The following is a 20,696-nucleotide window of genomic DNA, read 5'->3' on the forward strand; positions in this document are numbered from 1 at the left end:
AATTCATACTGATGGGAAAATTGGCCTGAACTGATCTGAGGTTAATTGTAATGTTTACTTATTCTGTCTTATATGAATATGCATATTTTGCTACAGAAATGTTAGTGTGCCTGATTAGGGTTACTGATCCAGATTTGCAGGATATGTCATGCCAGTCATTTATGGTATAAATGGAGGGTCACCTTCCAGAAATAAAAAAATATTGGTATCTGAAATGCATCACAAAGTAAATGTTTTATAAAAACAAACTGAATACATACCGATGTTTTTGATTCTTTGATTTTTATTTTATGTGTATGTTTGAATACCTTCATGCATGTGTGAACAGCATGTGTATGTTTGGTGCCCTTGGAATCCAGAAGAGGGCATCTTGGAATTGGAGTAACAGGAGGTTGTAGGCCACTGCATGGATGCTAAGCATGGAAGCCAGGTCTTCTGAAGCAGAAACACATGCTGTAAACCTCTTGAGCTGTCTCTCCAGGTCCATAATGTTAACTGTTATCCAATTGCTAAGCATATTTGTTTGCAGTAATAATGGAAGAATATTCAGAAACAGCCTTCCATGTAGTATTTTTTTAAGATGGCACTTGCATCAGTATCCAGGGGAGAGAAGGGTGGGGAAGAAAGGGAGGAAGAGGAAGCAAGAAATACAAGGTTAGTGAGTAGTTGGGAAATCTGTGGTGTTCAGGGTCATGGTCTCATAATACAGTCAGTTATTGTCTTAGGGTCTTCACAAACTAAATGGAATCTAAGAGGCAATAATAATTGCAAAGGGCAGCAGTGCCCGGCTCTGTGCATTCATACACACGCCGGGCCTATGTCTACTCATGCATGCCTGTATGCTGTCTCCACAAAAAGAGTCTACCTACTGGTGTGTCAGGAATGAACCCTGCATCTAGAAACAGAGTGAGGAACCCTGGTGGGAGTGGCTTGTCAGCTATTGCTCCAAAATGCTGTCACCTTGCACCTAGTGCTCAGTTTTACACAGGTGTTGTAGATTGCACACACCCACCGTTAAAAGCATCCTGGAATCAGTCACATTGCTAGCACCGATCCAGTCCTTCACAGATTCTCTCGTCAAAATATGGCTTTACTGCAAACACCCTGATCTGCTCCACCCTTACAGACTCGGTGAGAACCTGAAGCCTGGTGTAAACACTGGCACAGAACTCTAAGTGTGTCCTTTGTGAACGCAGCCCATTAGGAATGGCTTCAGGGCTATCTCGGTGATCTATGATGGATGTTTTGTGTCCTGTTTTGCTTTCCACTTGGCACGAACACATCAGAGCTATGTATTTTGCTACCAAATTACTGCTCCTTTCAGGGTTACCATATGCCTTGTAACGAGAACATCAGCAGGCTCTTGCATCATATTTGTTAGTAAACAAAAGAGGAAGAATAATCTAAGAAGGTAAATATTTAAATTTGGGGTTGTCCAGAAGTGGGATGGGTCTAATGAGCCTATATGCTTTTTTTTAAACTATAAGTGAAGTTTTGACATTGCAAGTATACTGTCTTTTATATTGCCATTCTTTTTGTCACACAGAATACATTTACATTTTAGGCTGTGTAAGAACTTACAGTTAAACTGATAGCAGCTTGTTCTGGTGCTAGCACAGCTATGCACATTTCCCTTGTCACCTTAATTCACTGAGGGCACTTAAGAGTTAAAGGACATTTAACTTGCTTCTTAATAGACATTGTCAAATATATGGAAAAATTTCATCATAATTGTCATAGGCTCTAGTGACTTCATTTGTGAATGAAGAAGTCCTGGGAACCTATAGCTGTTTTGATTTTTGCAGCCTTAGTGCCTAGGGGTTTATGCTAGAGACTAGTGATTTCTTCCCTCTACCCTGCTTATTGTTGAAAAGCCAGAGCTATTTTTAACATTCACACAATTTTGAAAGACGATTCTTCATTCCACAAGGTTTGTTGCTAAATCTGTGGAGCCTTTCATAATTACATCCTTTTTGTGGTTTGCTTGAATTTGATCACAGTGGCTGATTTCATGCATTGATAATGAAGGCTTAGGTTGCCTGTTTCTCGGCACAAATCCACCTCCGACGCGTACGTTGACAGTGCTGCTGGTTTCAGCACGCATAGAGATCCAGATTGAAACTGCTGCTCTGCTTTCTTAACAAATGACTCAGAGCGCGTTCGTCCTTCCCTAAGATGCTGCCAGCGTGTAAAGGATTTTCAATGAGAGTGAAATAAGCCAGCCACGGGAAGGTTCTGAGCGGCACTGATGTAGTGTGGGGCTGTCACGGATAATCAGGCTGGAGCCAAGTCCCGGTAGCACCGTACATCACGCTGGCCGCATCCTGGAAGTTTTGTTTATCCAACTTGGTTGCTCGTGAAGCTGCTGAAATCCCTGCCAGGATGTGGAGTGGACTTCCCAGCAGAGGTGAGCATCTTTTATTGTAAAACTTGGGTGCTGGGGTCTGGGAATGCCAGGAACAGATTCTTTTAACCGTTGTTTTGAATCCTGTGGAGTCATCACTGGCGATTATTATATCGGGCTGGCACTTGGGAAGGGGAAAATTGAAGAGCAAATCGAACAGCCTTTAATTTTATTGGGAAGTAACTCTCTTGAATGGGTGTGATAAGCATCCTTTTTTCCCCTGTACTAGCTGTGTGCCGGGGACATCTTACCAGCAGGTGACTTCCTCTGCATTTTAAACATTCAGAACAAGTCAGTGATACGCGATTTGCTATCATTACCGAAAGTAGGCAATTAGCAGTGTTATTATGTGTTTCAGGTATAAGAAAAAAAAAAAGAGGCTGTAAACCAAATACGTTCTGCAGAGTCTTTGACATGAAAAATATGTAGGAGGAAACAAATCATGTTTACAAGGTAGCTGAGAAAGTGAGAGCAACGGCTCGCATACTGTAGATGACACCTTGTTAAGTCTGACATTATTAATAATTAAAAGTTATGACCTGTCATGCAGTGGACAGCCTGCAGTAATTGGTTTCTAGTGATGGTATACTGACCAAGAGGGGAAAATGAACAGTATTTCTTTATGGAGCATGCATGAACTAGATGTGATATTTTAATGTAGCATATTTTAATCATTTAAAATGTAACTTTCCCTGGTGCTCACCTGGGAAAGTTAAATGACCGGATAATCATGCTCAGAATATTTCTGATATAACATTTCAAGTGTGGGGCACTGGAAGGCCAGTAAGATAAGGGCAGGATCAAAGTCAGCCTCCTGCTAGAGATCCTATTGCCTAGGTTCCGCTCTACTGTAAGTTTATGTGATCAGAGCTGTTTCTGTATAAGAAAAGGAGCGTGCATGTTGTGTTGTATTCAGATAGCATTATGCTTATTATGCACTGGGTGTGTTAGGAGCACAGAGAAATCTGTTCCTATTGATTGGACGCTAACATGGCACATGGGATTTGAGCATATATGTGAGTGTGCTTTTCTTGCTAAATGTAGTTGAGGCTGCTGTTGGTGCTTTGCAGCTTTAAGTTATAGATGACTATACGCTCCTTCAAAGACTCGGGAAGCCAGCATATGTAAAGCTTGGCTAAGCAGTCACATCAGGAGCAAACCATTTGTGCTCACCAATCTGTCTCGGCAAGTCCCAGGGCCACTATCTCGCTAGAAGCCACTGTGTGCTTTTAAAGGCATGAAATGAGTTTTATACCAAGCACATGGTTTCTCATTTAGCGGCTCTTTTTTATGGTACTGGTCAACTGATGGTCCACTACCAGGATTTTGGTGTTCTGCCAAAGCTGACTGTGTGTGCTAACGTGTCTGTATAGTTAAGAAAAGCAAGAAGACAGGTGTGTGTGTGTGTGGGGGCAGTGAGACCCTCAAGAAGACAAGCTTATTAATTTTGCTTTGGAGCCATTGCCATTTCTCCAAAGTTCTCTATGCTGTTTTATCCAGGACCCACCCATCAGAAGTTGCTGACATGGTCCAGCCCTGGACATAGCTGTGCCCTGCCAGTGTACAGTATCTAACCCCTTCATTGCAATGCATATGTAGAAACCACTTTACTGGGCCTGACTGTGTTTTGCAATTCATCATGACGCCTCCCCTGCTTCTCTGCTAATGCATGCTAAAGCCCTGTTACAGGCAGTCAGAAGCGTTTGCACATCTCATATTTATGTAAACAACCAATACTTGGTTGCGTGCGTATGTACTCAGAGCAGGGTGAGATCAGGCATCACATTGAAACTGTCCTAAGAGGCATTAACATTTTTGGAAAAAATATCTTCTGTCATGAAAAGACCTGATCTTGAAATTTCAAAAACAATTTTTGTTTGCTTTCATGGATGTCAGTAGATGAAATGACTGTGCCGTCCTTGGGCTTTTCTTTCCATCAGAAGGTAATGCTTGTTGAGAGTTTTGAATCAGAGGTGACCCAAACTACCAAGATATTTAAGGGAACAGTGTGTTCTTGTTATTATTCTTAGTAATAAAAAATAATGATTTCTTAGAGTGTTTGTTCTCTGCATGGTGTAGCCGGCGTCCAGGTGGACTGAGATGTATATATTGAAATGTTGATAATGGGTTTTTTTCCTCTTGTGTGGTCTGAAAGACCTTTGGAAACCTTTAATTTCATCACTTTTTCCTTCTTTTAATTCTCGGATCTTTGCCTAGCTTAAGTGATTACAGGCAATTAAAGATCCAGGATAAAACATCTCTCCAGATGGCTCAGCAGTTAAGAGTATGCACTGCTCTTACAGAGGACCTGAATTCAGTTCTCAGCACCCATATTAGGCAACTCCCAACTGCTGGCAACTGTAGCTCCTGGCAATCTGCCATGTCTGCCACCTATGGACACCTGTGCATGCAGTGTTCATACACAAACACACACACACACACACACACACACACACACACACGAGAGAGAGAGAGAGAGAGAGAGAGAGAGATCTAAGAAGTAATTTAAGATAAAAATGGTGTTGCTGTTGAAATGCCAGGATGTAAAACATGCCATTTTCATCAGAAGTCGATGTGGCTTTAGATGTAGCATAATTGTAAAGACCTTTTATTCCTTCGGGAGTCTCCAGCCATCATCGAATTGTACAATGGACTTTGTTTTAGAAATAACTCACATTCATCACCCCAAAGCCCAGGAAACTAATTGTGTTTGTGGGTTGAGAATTAGAAGGTTATCAGATACTGACATTTTCTCTTGAAATTCTAGATGATGCTATGTGTTTACTCAATGAAAGCCTTGATAGTATATCAGAATTCTCTAGTATAGTGGGATTTGTCATATTACACACAGTGAAGAAAATCCACTCAAGGGAAGCAGGAGCTAACTTGTCATATCTGCCTCAATCTCGCCAGCAATTTTTCTTTATAGGTAATAGAATTTGGGGAGTCCTGAGGAAGTGATCTGCTGACAGCTCTTACTTTTATATCAGAGGTCAACAACCTGGACTTGTTTGTTAGCTGATTTTATAAAAAACAGTTACTTCTGTAATGTAGCCCATGGGGGTAAAGCTGGTTTAATTGAGAACATGACTAGTTCGTAGGCCCTTCCCACTTCCCAATGGTCTGAATAATTGATGGAGTTTGCAATTTGTTTTGAGGTATGTTGCTGAGGTAGGTGTGGATTAATGAGAGCGTGTGTCTCTGGCCTCAGCGTTCAGTCTTTCCATTGACTTTCTTTTCCTTACTTCCCACTAATGAATGAGGAAGATCTTGTCTTCTGTTGCTACATTTAGCAAGTAAAATCACAAAGGTCTTCTAGTTAAACTTTAAATTTAGATAAAAATATAATAATTTAAACTATTATTATGTTACATGTATCATTTGGGTGGTGGGTATTCTAAAATTGATTGCTGTTTAGCTGACTACAAGTTTGTCTAACCCTGTGCCTCCCTACCTGCTTTCCCAGTAAGAGGCTGTCTCTAGGTGAAAGCTTATGAACTTGGTTCTTACAGAAGCCAACACAGAGGCGCTCTGTTCCTGCAAAAGCAATCCATTTCTGCTTTTGGATTTTATACCTAAACATGCCTGCTGTTAAGTTACCATTTGAGAAACTTAAAATGGGTAAAAATAGTGCTGTAGAATGGAAATAATGAGTATGTGAAGGCTTCCTATAATTACTAAAATAAATCAATAACAGCAGAACAATAAATAATAGCTGCCAGCGACATTTCAAATAAACGAGGATTATACAATTAGCTTCCAATTGTTATCCCTTGTCAGTTAGAACATTTTCAAGACTTCATCAGATTTGAAATATTTATAAATTAGTTTTTCTTGGTTGTACTTAGTATGCTTAATAGAAGTTTTCTCCCATAATTCCCTCTGCTCTACCACTCCATCTGGTCCTTATTTAAATGTTTTTTTTTCTTCTGAGTAATCTTGGGACTTACTAATCTTGTTTGGCTCCCCATGGCTTCCTTAGAAAGGCCAAGAGGCTTAGGGGCTTTATGTGCCAGAAAAGCTTGAACTCACTATAGCAAGGTAAAGTAGAAGAGAGAGTATGTGTGTCCACTATGCAGGCCCTGTGATGGCAGAATATTTTGGCAGTTAATATTGGGTTATTGCAATAATTTTATAACATTTATATGTAATTGTATATATGCCAGTCTGCTGACCCAAACCCCACCCTTACCCTGAGTTATCTCAGCTTTCACCTTACTAGAGCTCATCAAGACCAGTGTGCCTTGACTGTCCTTGCTGGAGAATAGAGGCCCTGTTCCTCATGAGAGTCCTCCTTCTGAGAGTCCTCCCTCCACCTAAGGAGAAGTGCTCTGCTCACTGAACCTCTGACTTGCCTTCCCTCTCTCTCTTCTCTCATGTTCTCATACCCACGATTTTTTTTTTGTAAATAGTCCCAACAGGAGTAAATATATATCAATGTATAATTTAATTCTCAAAGCTAAAAAACAAAAACAAACAAGTGGAATGAATTTCACGCCCACTGATAATTTTGCTTTGTTTTGCTTACCAGGATACCTAATAATTGATAAGTGATTTAGGGAGAGAAGATGTATAGGGCATTTCCTTAACCTTTCTGTTTCTGATTAATAGCTAACCTCAGTTTTGTCTGTGTCAGTCATGTGATGCGTCAGACCAAGAAACCCACTTCTTTTTTCTGGTAAGTGCAGTTGACCTGAGGTTTTTAAATGAAGGCCTGCTCCTATAGTGACAAAGTATTGTTGAGTCAGTCATCTCTGTTTTGACTGAAAGGTTCCCCATCAGCCATCACTTTATTCCTCCATATCTTGTAACATAGGAAGATACATTTTTATTACCTTATTTACTTATGTCTATTAGCAATATATGCTTCTTTCAGTCTGCTTACTTTTATTTCTAAGTATAAATATAACTTTTGCTTCCCCCATTAACCTGTTTTTTATCCTCTCCTAATTTTCTAGCCAATACTATCACTATGTTATTGCATCCTTTTCCAACTGTTTAAAATGATATCTGTGGTCTTTTCTAGTATCTAGGAAAAGGTTCTCTCTTTACCTTAAACACTCCGTTCCTCTCTAGATTTTCTCCAGTAACCTCCTACACACACAGCAGGTTTAACCAACATCAGATTCTTAGGAACACATTTGTCTTTATTCAATGGAACATGTGTGATAAGGGGTGTAAATTGTAAGATTTAGTAAATAACAATAGTAACACTACAACCATAGCTATAGTTATAGTTGGCCATATAGCATGTTTGCTAAAGCAAATGACCAGCATGAATTCATGATCCACTCTCAATCATTGAATATCTACTGGTGTTTTTTCATTTGAAAGTGGAGAGGTGCTGGTGAAGTCAAGATCTTAGTTTAAAACTCTAATGGTTTGAATGCCACCCGAAATTCTCGTGTTGGAAGTGTGATCCCCAGTGTCAACAGTGTGGCAGGTTTTTAGCTCATAAGCACTCCATCCTCAGGAATGGAGTAATACCATCATCATGAACAGGATGGCAAGTTTGTAAGTCTGACCTCTTGCCTTCTACAGCAAAAAGATTCTTGTCAAACACAGCCCTTGATCTTGGCCTTCTCATTCTCTGGGACTGTAAGATGTGAATGTTGGCTCTTTATAAATTATCTTGTCTTAGCTGTTCTGTTAGGCCAGCACAAAATGGACTAAGACTATGAGATTGAGGGAATCCTTAAGTTTCTAGAGTTTAGCAGACTAATGTCTTCTGATCCCCTCTAGGAAGTCTGTAAACCACCAGGGCACTCAGCCAAATGTCTTGTTGATGAGATTTCAAACATGGTATTGATCAGTGATTGTTATAGAGCTGTGGTAATGCTAGTACCAGAGAGGTTTTGTGTATTTATCTGGTTTTGTTTTCTGAGACTCTAGTGTCGTTTTTAAAAGAAATATCTTCTAGAAGCTTCCCTGTCTTCTGGCAAAACCAAGAAAACAAACAAAAACTATCCCTTCTTTGATAAAGATTTTTTTGGAGGGCTTTCAAAAAGGACAGGATTAACAGGATTCAGAAATGGAGCCACAGTAACTTCTCTTGCCAACCATTTTCTATGCTTTATATATTATGTGATAGATAAAATTCCATTAGACTTTTGTCTAACTGGAACATTCGGAGTTTGTGTATTTAAGTATACTAATGGACCAAGTAAGATTTCATCATCTACATCATGAGTGTTTACATTTTTCCTACTCATAGGAAGTATAGAGTCATAGATGTCATTTCTACTAGGAGTTCTGAAATGGCTGTGGATCATTCTTTAATAGAGATAGCATGGAAATAGTCTATTAATACAGGTCTAGGTTGAACTACTACAGGTTTAACCAACATGAAATTCTTAGCAACAAATTTTATTGTATCTGTTCAATGGAATATGTGTGATAAAGGGTGTTAATTATGGGACTTAGTAAATAAGGATAGTAATAGTCAATGTTCAAGCTAAGGTTATACCCTGCCCTCTATATATTGAACCCCTTAGTCTTTTTACCCTCATAAAGGAGTGCTAGGCAAACTGTAGTGAAATTAAGTCAACCCCCACCCAGATTCACACAGCAGCTCAGATGAGATTTTACATTCTTCCAGGGGCTCCAGATTACAAGTTTTGAAGAATACCCTAGACCAGGTTTCGGTAGGAGAGTCCACAACACCAGGTGACAAAGCTTTTAGTAGATTTATAACTGGTTGAACACTTACACACTCAGTGTACCTGGCCCCTATGAACTTAGAGTGAAGTACCCTAATTTATGATTCAGTTCAGACCCTTATGACCTGGTCATTAAAATTTTCATGTTATCCAACAAGGATAAAGATAAATAGAAAAGCACAAGCAATTTCAGTGCTTATCTGTAGGCTGCCTTGTACACTGAATGATCAGGTGCTGGAGGCATCACCATAGAATCACAACCTCATGTTCTCAAATGCTCTTGTTCTGCAGCCCTACTTGGAACCACCATTAGACTCAGTGAAGAGGAACCGAAGGGGTAGGAATATTGATGAAACAGATGGATCTGGGTGAAAAGCATGCTACGATTGACATATGCCCCCACAATTTTGAAGGGTGTGGTGATTAGATTTAGAATCTCATAGGAGGTTAAAGAGGCACATCTGCACGGGTGTCTATGAGTTGTTTCCAGAGAGTATTAACTAAGTGGGGAAGATCCACCCTGAATGTGGCTAGTCTGAGCCCATGGAACGAGGGGAAGGAGAGCAAAGACGAGAGGTGGGAAAAGCTAGCTTAGAGCCACCATTCCTGCCTCTATGCTTCCTGGCTGGCCACTAAGTGAACGGCTCTCCTTGGACACAGATTCCTGATTTCATGTGTTCTACTCAAATGCATGCAGCTAAGCAACCTCAGAAACCATACATCAAAAGAAATAGTCCTTCTTTGAGATGTTTCTGTCATGTCTGTCAAAGGGATGTAAAAGGTACACTTGGTAACTTCTATAGCATCTTCTATAGCATCTTCTATGGCGTGTCTGGTATCACCACTGAGAAAGGACAGTGTGATGCCTTGGGGAGTCAGCTGCTCTTAATTCTTCATTCTTTCCCAATTGTTACTCCACCTGATGCCTGCCATGATCCTGAGAATAGAGAAAGTAGGATTTGCTAACTGCACTGATGAGAAATTAGCATAATAAATACAGTAGTGATGATAGTGCATGCCTACATATATGACTTGCACACACACAAACGCACACTCTTCTCAGCTTCCATAGATCACACATCAGCTTCTTCTGAGTCTGGATGCAGTTTGGCCATCTGCATATGCAACAGTAGATGCCATAATCAACTCAGTCGTTTGAACTTAGAAGGGCATGGTATGGAAAGTAACTATGGTCAGTGAGCTTCACTTATTCCACAGAAAAGGTGTAAAGGAGGCCGGCTCAGGTGGTGATTTAAAGCTGAAGGAGCAGGCTTACCAGTCAGTGGCATTAACACCGGCATCACATTTTATCACGTCTGACTGGGAAAGGGGCTTCCTGTGCAGTGTAATTAACCATCCTTGACACACCTCATGCTAAAGGGCACGCTTATTTAGCATGGTGTAACAAATCCAGTACTTAGCAGGAATCACCATGGATTAAAAGTTTAATGGTTCTGTGACTTGGAAGAGGAACAAGGGCAGAAGAGGTAAGTTTGTACTTCGATTTGCCAATTAGAAGAAAACCTAAAAAAAAAAATGCTGTCACATAATTGGAGGAAATGTGTGCTCAATTTTATCTTTTAGTTAAACTTGTAAAGCCCTTGCCAACTATCAATGTAGATAGTTTATAAATGATTCTTTTTTTTTAACAATGTAGACAATTTATAAATTATTCTTTCTTTTATTTCAATAAGTAGGTTATAATCACTGATCTAATATATGTGTACCTAACACAACTTTTAGTTATTAGCTATTTTGTTGCTACTGATGGTTTTTGTTAACCAATGAATCATATTCATCCTCCTTTTTATCATATTTAAATATGTTTATAAAATAGCTTTAGAAAGAAATGACAAAACATACTTAAGAGCAAACGTTGTGCCCACAGTGAACTAGTTCTGTGCTCAGGCAGTAAATGCAGTTCATTAGTATATTTATCACACTACATGGTACAGAGTAGAGAGAGCCCTGCATGTGAGGGCCTAAGTGTGTAGTGCTCACAAGGCCTTGTCAAGGAATCCATAGTCTTAGACATGGGCATGAATGGTGAAGCGACCCTTCTCCCAGGATGAGGCTCAGAGAAGGATGGCAAAGCCTTCCTCTGGTCCTGTGTGGGGGTTTTTGGTAGCATATGCACAAAAATGTCCACCTAGCTTCCTCCTCCTGCCCCACATTTGCAGCCCGAGGAGAGCCTCACTACAGAGACTGCTTCTACCAAGATGAGCTAAATCGGTCTCCTTGATCCAACAGTCTACCATAAGCTCTGCCTCCTCCATCTTTGTTTGTATGAAAGAACCTTGCCTCCCTGTTCAACTGTAGATATTGATCACGCTCAGCTTATTGTGCCCGTTCTCCTGCAGAGAGCCCTGGTCTACCCATCCGACCTCAGCTTTTTGTGTGTCTGCCTGTCTGTCTGTTTTTTGTTTCACTGCCTAATCAGAAGTGTTCCTGGGGATCAAGCAAGGACTCAGCAAAGTGGCACCTTGAAAAGGGACTGGGACAAGGGTGGACTTGGTCTTCAGGGAAGTCTCATAATTAGAGGAGGGAGGCTGCCAAGAGGAACAGGCTTATACAGAGAAAGACGAGGAGGAAGGAAAAGGAGAAGAGGAAGTAAAGAGACAGGAGGACGCAGGGGAAGGAGAGAAGCCAGGAAACAAGCAAAGAAGGGGGAAGGGGTGGTTCTCGGGCCTCAGCTCTTAGGGAAGCCAATGATGAGTTTGTCTTCCTTGGAAGTAATAGGAGGAAAATTGAATACTGGATACAGGGCTGAGAGCCCAGGCCACCTGATTCCAGCTTTCTTTCCCTGTGTCCATCTGTCATTTCTTCACCCCACCCCATCAGGTCCAAGTCCCTAAATCTATGCCGGGACATGACATTACATATCATTTTTAAAACCATCTGTCTCACATCCTAGACTCTTAGTGTCTTGAGATCAGTGACCTGGTCCTTCAAATATGTGGCCCTGACTACACTATCTGGACATAACAAGTGATCCAGTCAAAACACTGACTAAGGCAGTGGTTCTCAGACTCCTAATGCTGTAGTCTTTTAATACACTTCCTCATGTTGTGGTGACCCCTAACCATAAAATTATTTTCATTGCTACTTCATAAGCGTAATTTTGCTACTGTTATGAGTCATAATGTAAATATTTATGTTTTCCAATGGTCTTAGGTGACCCTGTGAACGGGTTGTTTGACGCTCCCAAGGGGCACGACCCACAGATTGAGAACCACTGGAGTTAAGGCTAAAGCCCATGCATACAGGACCCGTAAATATCTCTGAAGAACGTAATACATTATTCCATAGTGTTTTTTTTAACAAGATTTATTCTCTCCTTTTTGTGTGTGCCTGTGAACATGTCTGGGTATATGTAGAGGCCAGCATTGGCTGTCTTCCTTATTCATTCTCCACCTCATTTTATGATTCAAGGTCTATTCATCTGAGAATGTGTTTCTTAGGTTAGACAGGCTGGCTAGCAAACCTCTGGGAGCCTTCTGTCTCACCCTCTCCAGCTCGGGAATTACAAGTACATGCCAATACACGCCGCTTTTACACAGGTTCCGGGGCTTGAACTCAGGTCATGGTATCTGTGTAGCTAGCACTCTACTGAGCCTTCTCCCCAACCCCATGACAGCCCTATTTAAAGTTATAGTAAGATGCCATTTTTATTAGTTTTAAAAATGAATAAGACCAAGTACTATACAATCATGAACATAAGAACTCGATTGTCGATAGAATCTAGATGAGCTCGCACAGTTGTAGGGTAATGTGACAATAACTATCAAAATGTAAACTTTATACATTGCACTGCTAGGTTTAGTCAACATGCATGAACTCATAGGTATACAAAGGCATAAAACAAAAAAATTGCCATTTCATGTGTATATGAATGCATACACATGTAGAACATTACTATAATATGGCTTGTAGTGGGAAATATATAAAGAATATTTATGTGGTTGCCAACTTATCCTGAAGAAGAAATGAGCAAACATTTATGCATCCCAGATGGGACTCCAACAATGGATCAAAGAAATGTTTCCATTCAAGTCCATCTTGGTAAGGCAGTGAAACTGTTGGGCTTACTTGCAGGAAAATGAGTGGCCCCCAAACAGCCACAGTGTCCCCAAAATGTCCTGAGTAAGGATGGGTGGTGGCCTTCCAAAAGCTGCATAATTGGAGGCCCCCTTCAGTGAGCCTGCCTCTGTGTACTCCAGCATCTTCTGTGACTTTGTGGAGGTGCTGCAGAATCACTTACAGCTATGAGGGGGAGAGGGAGAGTGTTTGGAGCTCTGAGAGGCTGGAAGCTCAGGTGAGGTCTGCAACCCTCCTGCAGGGGGATGAAATTGATCTAGGACTGTTGACAGTCCTAGCCACTCTGAATAAGATGGTAATAGTGTTGTCACGCCCAGAGGACAGCATTCCACATGTGGCAGATGATGACAGTAATAACTGTTGTTGGTCCATGTGCTATGATATTATGCAGTAATTTAAAATAATAAGATAAATCTGCAAAAACCAACATGTAATACTGTATATGATATAAGGGCAAAACAAGACATAGAGCAAAGTATGTATTATTTATATAAAAATACATCTGTGTATTTGTATATGTGTTCCTGTGTATAGGGGAAGGGGCAAGGGAGATAAAATGAGGAAAACAGAGTATTATATCACAAAGGAACCAGGACACAGTTCAAAGTACTTTTGAGTATCTGCTTTTTATTGTGTGAATTAGGTTTATATTTCATCTTTTTGTGCTTTTGAATTTTTAACATTGTGGGGGTGAAATAACATATAACGTTCACATAGAAAAGGATATGAAAGATGCTGGGAGTGGAAGGAACAGGGAAGGAATATGATGTTATCAAAGCTTACCTCAGTAAAAGCCTATAATGTTGGCTATGGTTTTGAGCCACGTTAATATCTGGGGACAAGACACAGAGCAAAGGCCACCCCACCCTGTAGCCTGCTGTCCTGTATCCACCCCTCTGTCTGTCCCTGAGAAGGTCCAGGTGAGAAGCTGGTGTTTGGTCACGCCTGAGCAAGTGCTGTGCTGGATCTACAGGACCAGTTTCCATACCCAGGCTTAGCCTACCCACTGGTTTGTGTTTATCTTCAGTGCCTGCTGGGACCTTCCTCCTCGCACATCCCTGGACGTGCAGGTATTGAAATGTCCTTTCCATCAAACACTTGTGCTAGGTGTGCACATAAAACAGCAGGCCTTATGGGACCTGGGCTTTGTGATGGAAACAAAACTTTCTGCAAGTCCCACTGCTATATACAAAGAGAGAAAAAAAAGACGGAACCCCAGGAGGTAACAGTTGAACGCTGCAGAAGTGGCTGCATACTTAGTGCTCTACCAAGCTTGTCCAGCTGCCTGCTGCACTCTGGGTGTGATGCTTATGCCCATCCTACATTTCGGGCCCAGCTTTTGAAATAGAACACTGTCTTATAACACTAGGTGATTTTATATGGAACAGTTACCCCAGAACTGACCACCTCAAGAGAGCCACCCTGCAGATGACAGCAGCAGTATGATCATTTCACTGTGCTCAGTTTTTAATTTTTTTTTTTGAAGTACTGTGAATCAAACTCAGGGTTGTGTGCATGCTAAGCACACAGCGAGCTACACCCTCCACTCCTGCACTGATCAGCTCTGTCAGGATCAGAGACTTGGATGTTCTGATGAGCCCCTCAATTTGTTTTTAAGGCACCTTTGAAAACGGCTGCCTAAAGGGGTTTGCGCTCTGCAGGCTATCTATGATAAGAGTCTTTGAAAGAACATCCCGAGTGATTGACGGTGAAAAGCTTATGGAAGGATTTGTGATTCATCCTAACCCTGACTCCTGTTAGCTGTGTGTGTGGCAGAGTTCAGTCGGGTAGGTGAGAAGAGTGAATTAAATGGCCTCTGTCAGAGAGTCCGATACAGTGCTAAACGCATGGGATTGTGGGAACCGTAAACGCAGCATTGGATTCCTCTTCTGAACAAACTGGAATAGCACTAACCAGATCCACACAGGTAAGTCAGCCATTCTCAACCTGTGGGTCATGACCCCTTTGGGGGGCGTTGAAGGGTCCTTTCACAGGGGTCACATATCAGATATTTACATTATGATTCATAACAGGAGCAAAGTTAAGTTTTGAAGTAGCAGTGAAAATAAATGATTTTTGTTGTTGTTTGGGGGTCACCCCAACACGAGGAACTGTATTAAAACATCACAGCATCGGGAAGACCGAGAACTGCAGATTGAGGAGGAAAGCAAATGTCTTTACATTTTCAGGAAGAAATTATGTATTTCCGTTAAGTAAGTTTCTGTCAAGTAAACACATAATTTCTAAAAGTTAATAACTCACCTGAAGCACCAATTTTCACGTTTAAGATTTAGTTACATTTCTCAAGTGAAGAGAAATCCCTGTAGGTAGGCTACTTTTGCTTTCTTGGAGTGTGCTGTCCATTGTAGGGAGTGAGTGTAGAGGGAATTGCCCAAGCTCACTTACCTCTGGATCTGAACCGTTCCCCTCATCCACTCCCCCTGTCTTTGTATCACCATAACTTGCTATTGTTTTCCACTGAACCTCTTATATATAGCCCTTTATATACATAGACATTCACATATATTTTTTAAAGGTTTATTTATTATTATATCTAAGTACACTGTAGCTGTCTTCAGATGCACCAGAACAGGGCGTCAGATCTCATTACGGATGATTGTAAGCCACCATGTGGTTGCTGGAATTTGAACTCAGGACCTTCAGAAGAGCAGTCGGTGCTCTTAACCACTGAGCCATCTCTCCAGCCCAAGACATTCACATATTTATCCAGGCTTATTCAGAAGCCTCCGTAAGCAGAAGTGTTATCCTACTTACTTTCTTTCTTCCTTTTTAGATTTATTTATTTTATATATGTGAGTACACTATTGCTGTCTCAGGCACACCAGAAGAGGACATCAGATCCTATTACAGATGGTTGTGAGTGATTTCTGGGAACTCAACTCAGGACCTCTGGAAGAGCAGTCAGTGATCTTAACCACTGAGCCATCTCCCCAGCCCTGCCTACTTAACTTTCTTATTGGTACAAAAGAAACAGCTAACTTACAAGACTCTGTTGTGAGTGTTGACTTGCCAGTTAATTGGTGTTTTCCAAGCATATTTTTTCTTTCGGACTTAGTATTTTAAGTTAGGTCTGGGCTTCTGAGCCAGCTAAGCACTATTGGGATGATATCAGAGGAAAATGGTACATGAGTTCCAGAGGATAGATGAGATTTACTTCTGTAAGAGAAGGTAAGGCGATAAAGGTCACAGATGAAGGGCCTAGGGAGTGTAGGAACTGGAGCATACGGGGTGAGTTGAGGTCAAGTTCTATTGGCTGTCAGTGAAGATGCTGTCTTGATTAATTGATCACTTGCTGTGTTGCTTTTGCCGTTGCATGGCATGAACAGCCTTGAGGAGTGGATAAATCAAGCCAGTAACTAGGGGCACTTTTAAGAAATATGGATGGGCAGGCTGGAGAGATGACTCAGCGCTTAAGAGCACTGGCTGTTCTACAAGAGGTCCAGAGTTCAATTCCCAGCAATCACATGGTGCCTCACAACCATCTGTATTTGGATACGATGCCCTCTTCCGGTGTGTCTGAAGACAGCTGCAGCATACTCATATACATAAAATAAATAATTCTTAATTAAAAAAAAAGAATTATTAATGAGTAAGCCAGGGTCGTAGACCTCAACTCAACACTGCCTTCTACTGGAATGTGCGGCCACTCTAAGAAGGGACATTTGATTTTCCCTGTGCCAGTGTTGGATAGATCAAATCAAATTTCAGATATTTTTAACTTAACAGTTCATAATTAAAATGAACACCTAAGACAAGCCCATACTTGTGTCAGTGTGCCGTTTAATCTCTGACCTTACCTAGAGCTAGTAGTCATGTGACCCTGACAGCCTTGTCTTAGGAAATTAGAGAAAATGGGTCTTTTACATAAACATCACACACCTGACCAGTATTATTAAGGGCATGCATGGTGATATCCCGGTGAATAGTAGGACTCCAAATCCGAGAATACAAGATCTGCCCTTTTGGTTTTCAGGGTTTTTTGGCTGAGAATTTTACCTCTGTTACAAATTTCATTTCCGCAAGCATTTTGCATTCCCAGGATTCTGTTCCCTTGGAATTTCCAACTAGATTGGGTCCACCCCCAGCTGTTTTGATTATGTTTAATCATGAGGAAAGTTCTGTTGCTGTCATTGTGAAGATGCTGTCTTGATTAATTCAGCACTTGCCGTGCTACTTTTTACTAGGTTTTGTTGTTTTGTTTTGTTTTGTTTAATGTCCTTTTGGGATTGGGGGGAACTTGAACCAAAAAGAAAGTTAATTCCCCCACCCCATTTTCTTTTCTTTTTTATGAGTATAGAGGAATATTTTCATTAGTTTAATCCAGTTTCAACTCTATTGTAAATATTTTATGTGAACTAGATTTTCCTTGAAGCCCCGTTTTCATTCTGCTGTGTCAGAATTTAACCTGTTCTTTGTCTGGTACTCTGCAAATAAAACACGAATCTTTGAAAAGCCATTACTTTAGCAGTAGGATTTAAGGAAAATTTTAGAAGTGCTTATGTTATCCTGGTTCATGTCTAGCTGACTTTTATGAAGAATTTATACCTGGGCTTTTAAACAGACGGGGTGTGGCTGTTTGGAGAGTGTTTCACGTTGATGTCTGAAAGCCGTTTTATTCTGTCCCAGGATCTTTGCAGCCTTGAGTTGCAAAGTCATTAATAGCAGTTTTGACTGCAGTTCACAAAGCGGGATTGTGGGTTTCTGATGACTCAATTCTTCTGGGAAAAAGGGCAACATTATGAGATCTAACACGTGAAGATTTTAAACATCCAAAAATTTCATGTAAGAGGAGTCTGTAATATTCAGGACCAGAAATGATAGGCTATGAGAAAGATAACATTTCAAGACTCTATACTGTAAACTATGTTTCTTTCATACTTTATGCTTATATAGAACGTCTGATAACGGAGGAGAAACATTGGTTGAGAAATGGGTTTTCAGGGTGTTCTGCTGCTCTCCATAATTAGTTTTAAAGTAAGGGACACGGGCAACTTTCATTTTGCATAATAATATAATTCAGTGTTATAAAATAGTAACTTAATATGAACAATAATAATTTATTATTGAGACAGTATCTTACTGTGAAGCCCAGGGTAGTCTCTAGCTCACAGCAATCCTCCTGCCTCAGTCCCCTCAAATTTGAGGTCTGCAGGTATCTATCTGTCCAATGTTTTTAAAAGTACTCTTTATTTGCCAGGAAGCTAGAAAATTCTAGGCAAGTTTTCATTGGCTTCATATGTGTTTTTTATTATTCTCATACATTCTTTTAAACATTACATTTATTTATCTGGTGTGCATGTGCCATGGCCTACATATGGAGGCCAGAGGACAGTTTTTAGGAACCGGTATTCTCTTTCTATGAGGTGGGTCCTGGAACTCAGCTTGCCAGCCTTGGCAGCAGGTGCCTTTACCAGCTGGGCAATCTCACAAGCCCTTCTCCTGCATTCTTGAAAATGCACTTTCTCAGTAGTTAAAAAAAAAGAAACAAAAAAAAAATTTATAATGATTTTGATTTTCTCCAGAATTAGCTACTCTAAGGACATGAAGGATTAAGTGAGAAATTATTATTGAGTTAAACGTACTTGAGGAGTTTAATCATAGGCCTTTTATTCAGGCAGATTCCTCATTGATTCCTCCCTGGAAGAGTCAACGCCAACAAAAGGGCATTTGTTCTCTGAGCATAGGAATGAGCTGATTTGCTTTAAGATTCAGGACACTCATGTTGCTCTTCAGAGATGACTTCAAGTGTCCATATTGCTCGCTATCATCAATATTCATGCACTTTACTACTAAATATCCCTTTTATAGACTTTACCAGCGATGTGGTTAGTCACCCAGTAGACCCTGCTGTCTTCAAGCCAGTCTGGGCATCTGCTCCCAAGTGAGATTTCCCCAGTGTTCGAAATAAATCCTTCAGTCACTTTATGGTACTTTTGATGTGCACCATATGGCTTAAGTACACAGAACTTAGTTGTCACATGATTTCCATGGTGGTTATTTAAATCGGCTCTCATTTGATTGTGCTCAGTGCTTATATTTCGACTCATATGATTTTCCCCTTACTCCTTGTTTTGTATACAGTTCTTAGTTTATATACAAATTAAAATGTTTAGGAAGGCTCCAAAATTGTAGCCTATTTAAATAAATTATAACTGTTTTTGATAATCAGCATTATTTCTGTTCTCCATGATGAAATCCCAGAAATCGTTATTTAAAACCATGACCACCACATGTTCCCAATACTGCTCTCTCAGGTACAGACCTCTTCCTGATTCAATGCAAGACAGTTTGTGCTATAGTATCCCAACATTGCTGGGATCACATTGATGCTTCAAAAAATGTATAGGAAAGAAATTAAGTTAGCTTCATTTATTTCTATTTGGAAGTTATGGGCATTTTAAGTAGAAAACCTCATGTTTAACCCGGATTGCTTTCTATTGGAGTCAGGAAAGAAAAGACTTACAGATAGGGAGGGGACCTGACACGACATCTCCTCTCCACGAAGGGCAGCTCTGATCTTCTATTAGTGTTGAGGATTTGTGCATCTCCTTTGAAGTGATCAATGTAGTTCAGGTGTCCCCTGAGGCACACACATCAACCCTAACCTTGACATCAGGGCGAATGTTTCAAGTCTGCATAGCGTGTTCATGTAGTGCAGGAACATGCCGTCTCCCGTCGGCATTAACTCGCTCAACGTCCAGAGTCTAGGCCTTATCCATGTATGTTACTTCATCAGTAATCTATGGTTTAATTTATTCCTCCTTAAAACAATACCTGATTTATAAATCATGATGTGGTGTCTATAAGGATAATGTGCTAAACACAGATTATTATTTCTGATGCAGTAGTCATTAAGTTCCAGGCTATTTTTGTGTTATTAGTGTTAGATTTTGCCATAACAAAATGATGTAGAGAGCAGGAAGTAGCGACTTACAAAAATAGCCACTCGACACCCCTCACTATAGTTTCCTGACATCTTATGGTGTACTGACCTTGGTAAAGCACTTTGTCTAATTGCACTTAATGTTTAGAAACTTAACACCCACCCTCCCAATGAGCAACAAAAATCCTGAGAGTCCCAGAGTTGCAGAGTAAGTGGAAGAAGGAGGAAAGGTCTTCCAGGCTTATCTAAGTGGGTCACTAAAACAGCTCTGTACTGGCTAATCTGTGTCAATGTGACATAAGCTAGAGCCATCAGAGAGGGAGAAGCCTCAACTGACAAAATGCCTTCATAAGACCAGCTATACAGCATTTTCTTACTTAATGATCAGTGTGTGGGTGGGGTCATCCCTGGGCTGGTGGTCTCGGTTCTGCAAGAAAGCAGGCTGAGTTAGCCATGGAAAGCAGGTCAGTAAGCGGCATTCCTCCATGACCCCTCCATCCACTCCTGCCTCCAGTTTCCTGTTGCTCTCATTGCTTTTGATGATGAACTGTTTGTTATATGGAACTGAGAGGGAAACCAATGCTTTCCTCCCCAAGTTGCTTTGGCCATGGTATTTCGTCACAGCAATAGT

General features: G+C 40.7%; 1 protein-coding gene across 4 annotated transcripts in view; it reads left to right on the forward strand.

Annotated features, from left to right (window-relative positions):
* Positions 1-20,696, forward strand: part of Znf385b (zinc finger protein 385B) — a 402,760-nt gene that overhangs the window by 119,595 nt on the left and 262,469 nt on the right. Inside the window, exon 3 of one of the 4 annotated variants that reach the window (XM_029474278.2) lies at positions 2,279-2,407. The exons of 2 other annotated variants lie outside the window; for them this stretch is intronic. In XM_029474278.2, coding sequence (XP_029330138.1) covers positions 2,279-2,407 — 129 coding nt within the window. Of the gene's footprint in view, positions 1-2,195; positions 2,408-20,696 lie in introns of those variants that run through there. One more of the 4 variants, XM_029474271.2, reaches the window with a different exon arrangement.

Source organism: Mus caroli, unplaced genomic scaffold (genome assembly GCF_978045245.1).
Source record: "Mus caroli unplaced genomic scaffold, Mus_caroli_1 scaffold_2, whole genome shotgun sequence".
In the NCBI taxonomy this organism is placed as follows: Eukaryota; Metazoa; Chordata; class Mammalia; order Rodentia; family Muridae; genus Mus; species Mus caroli.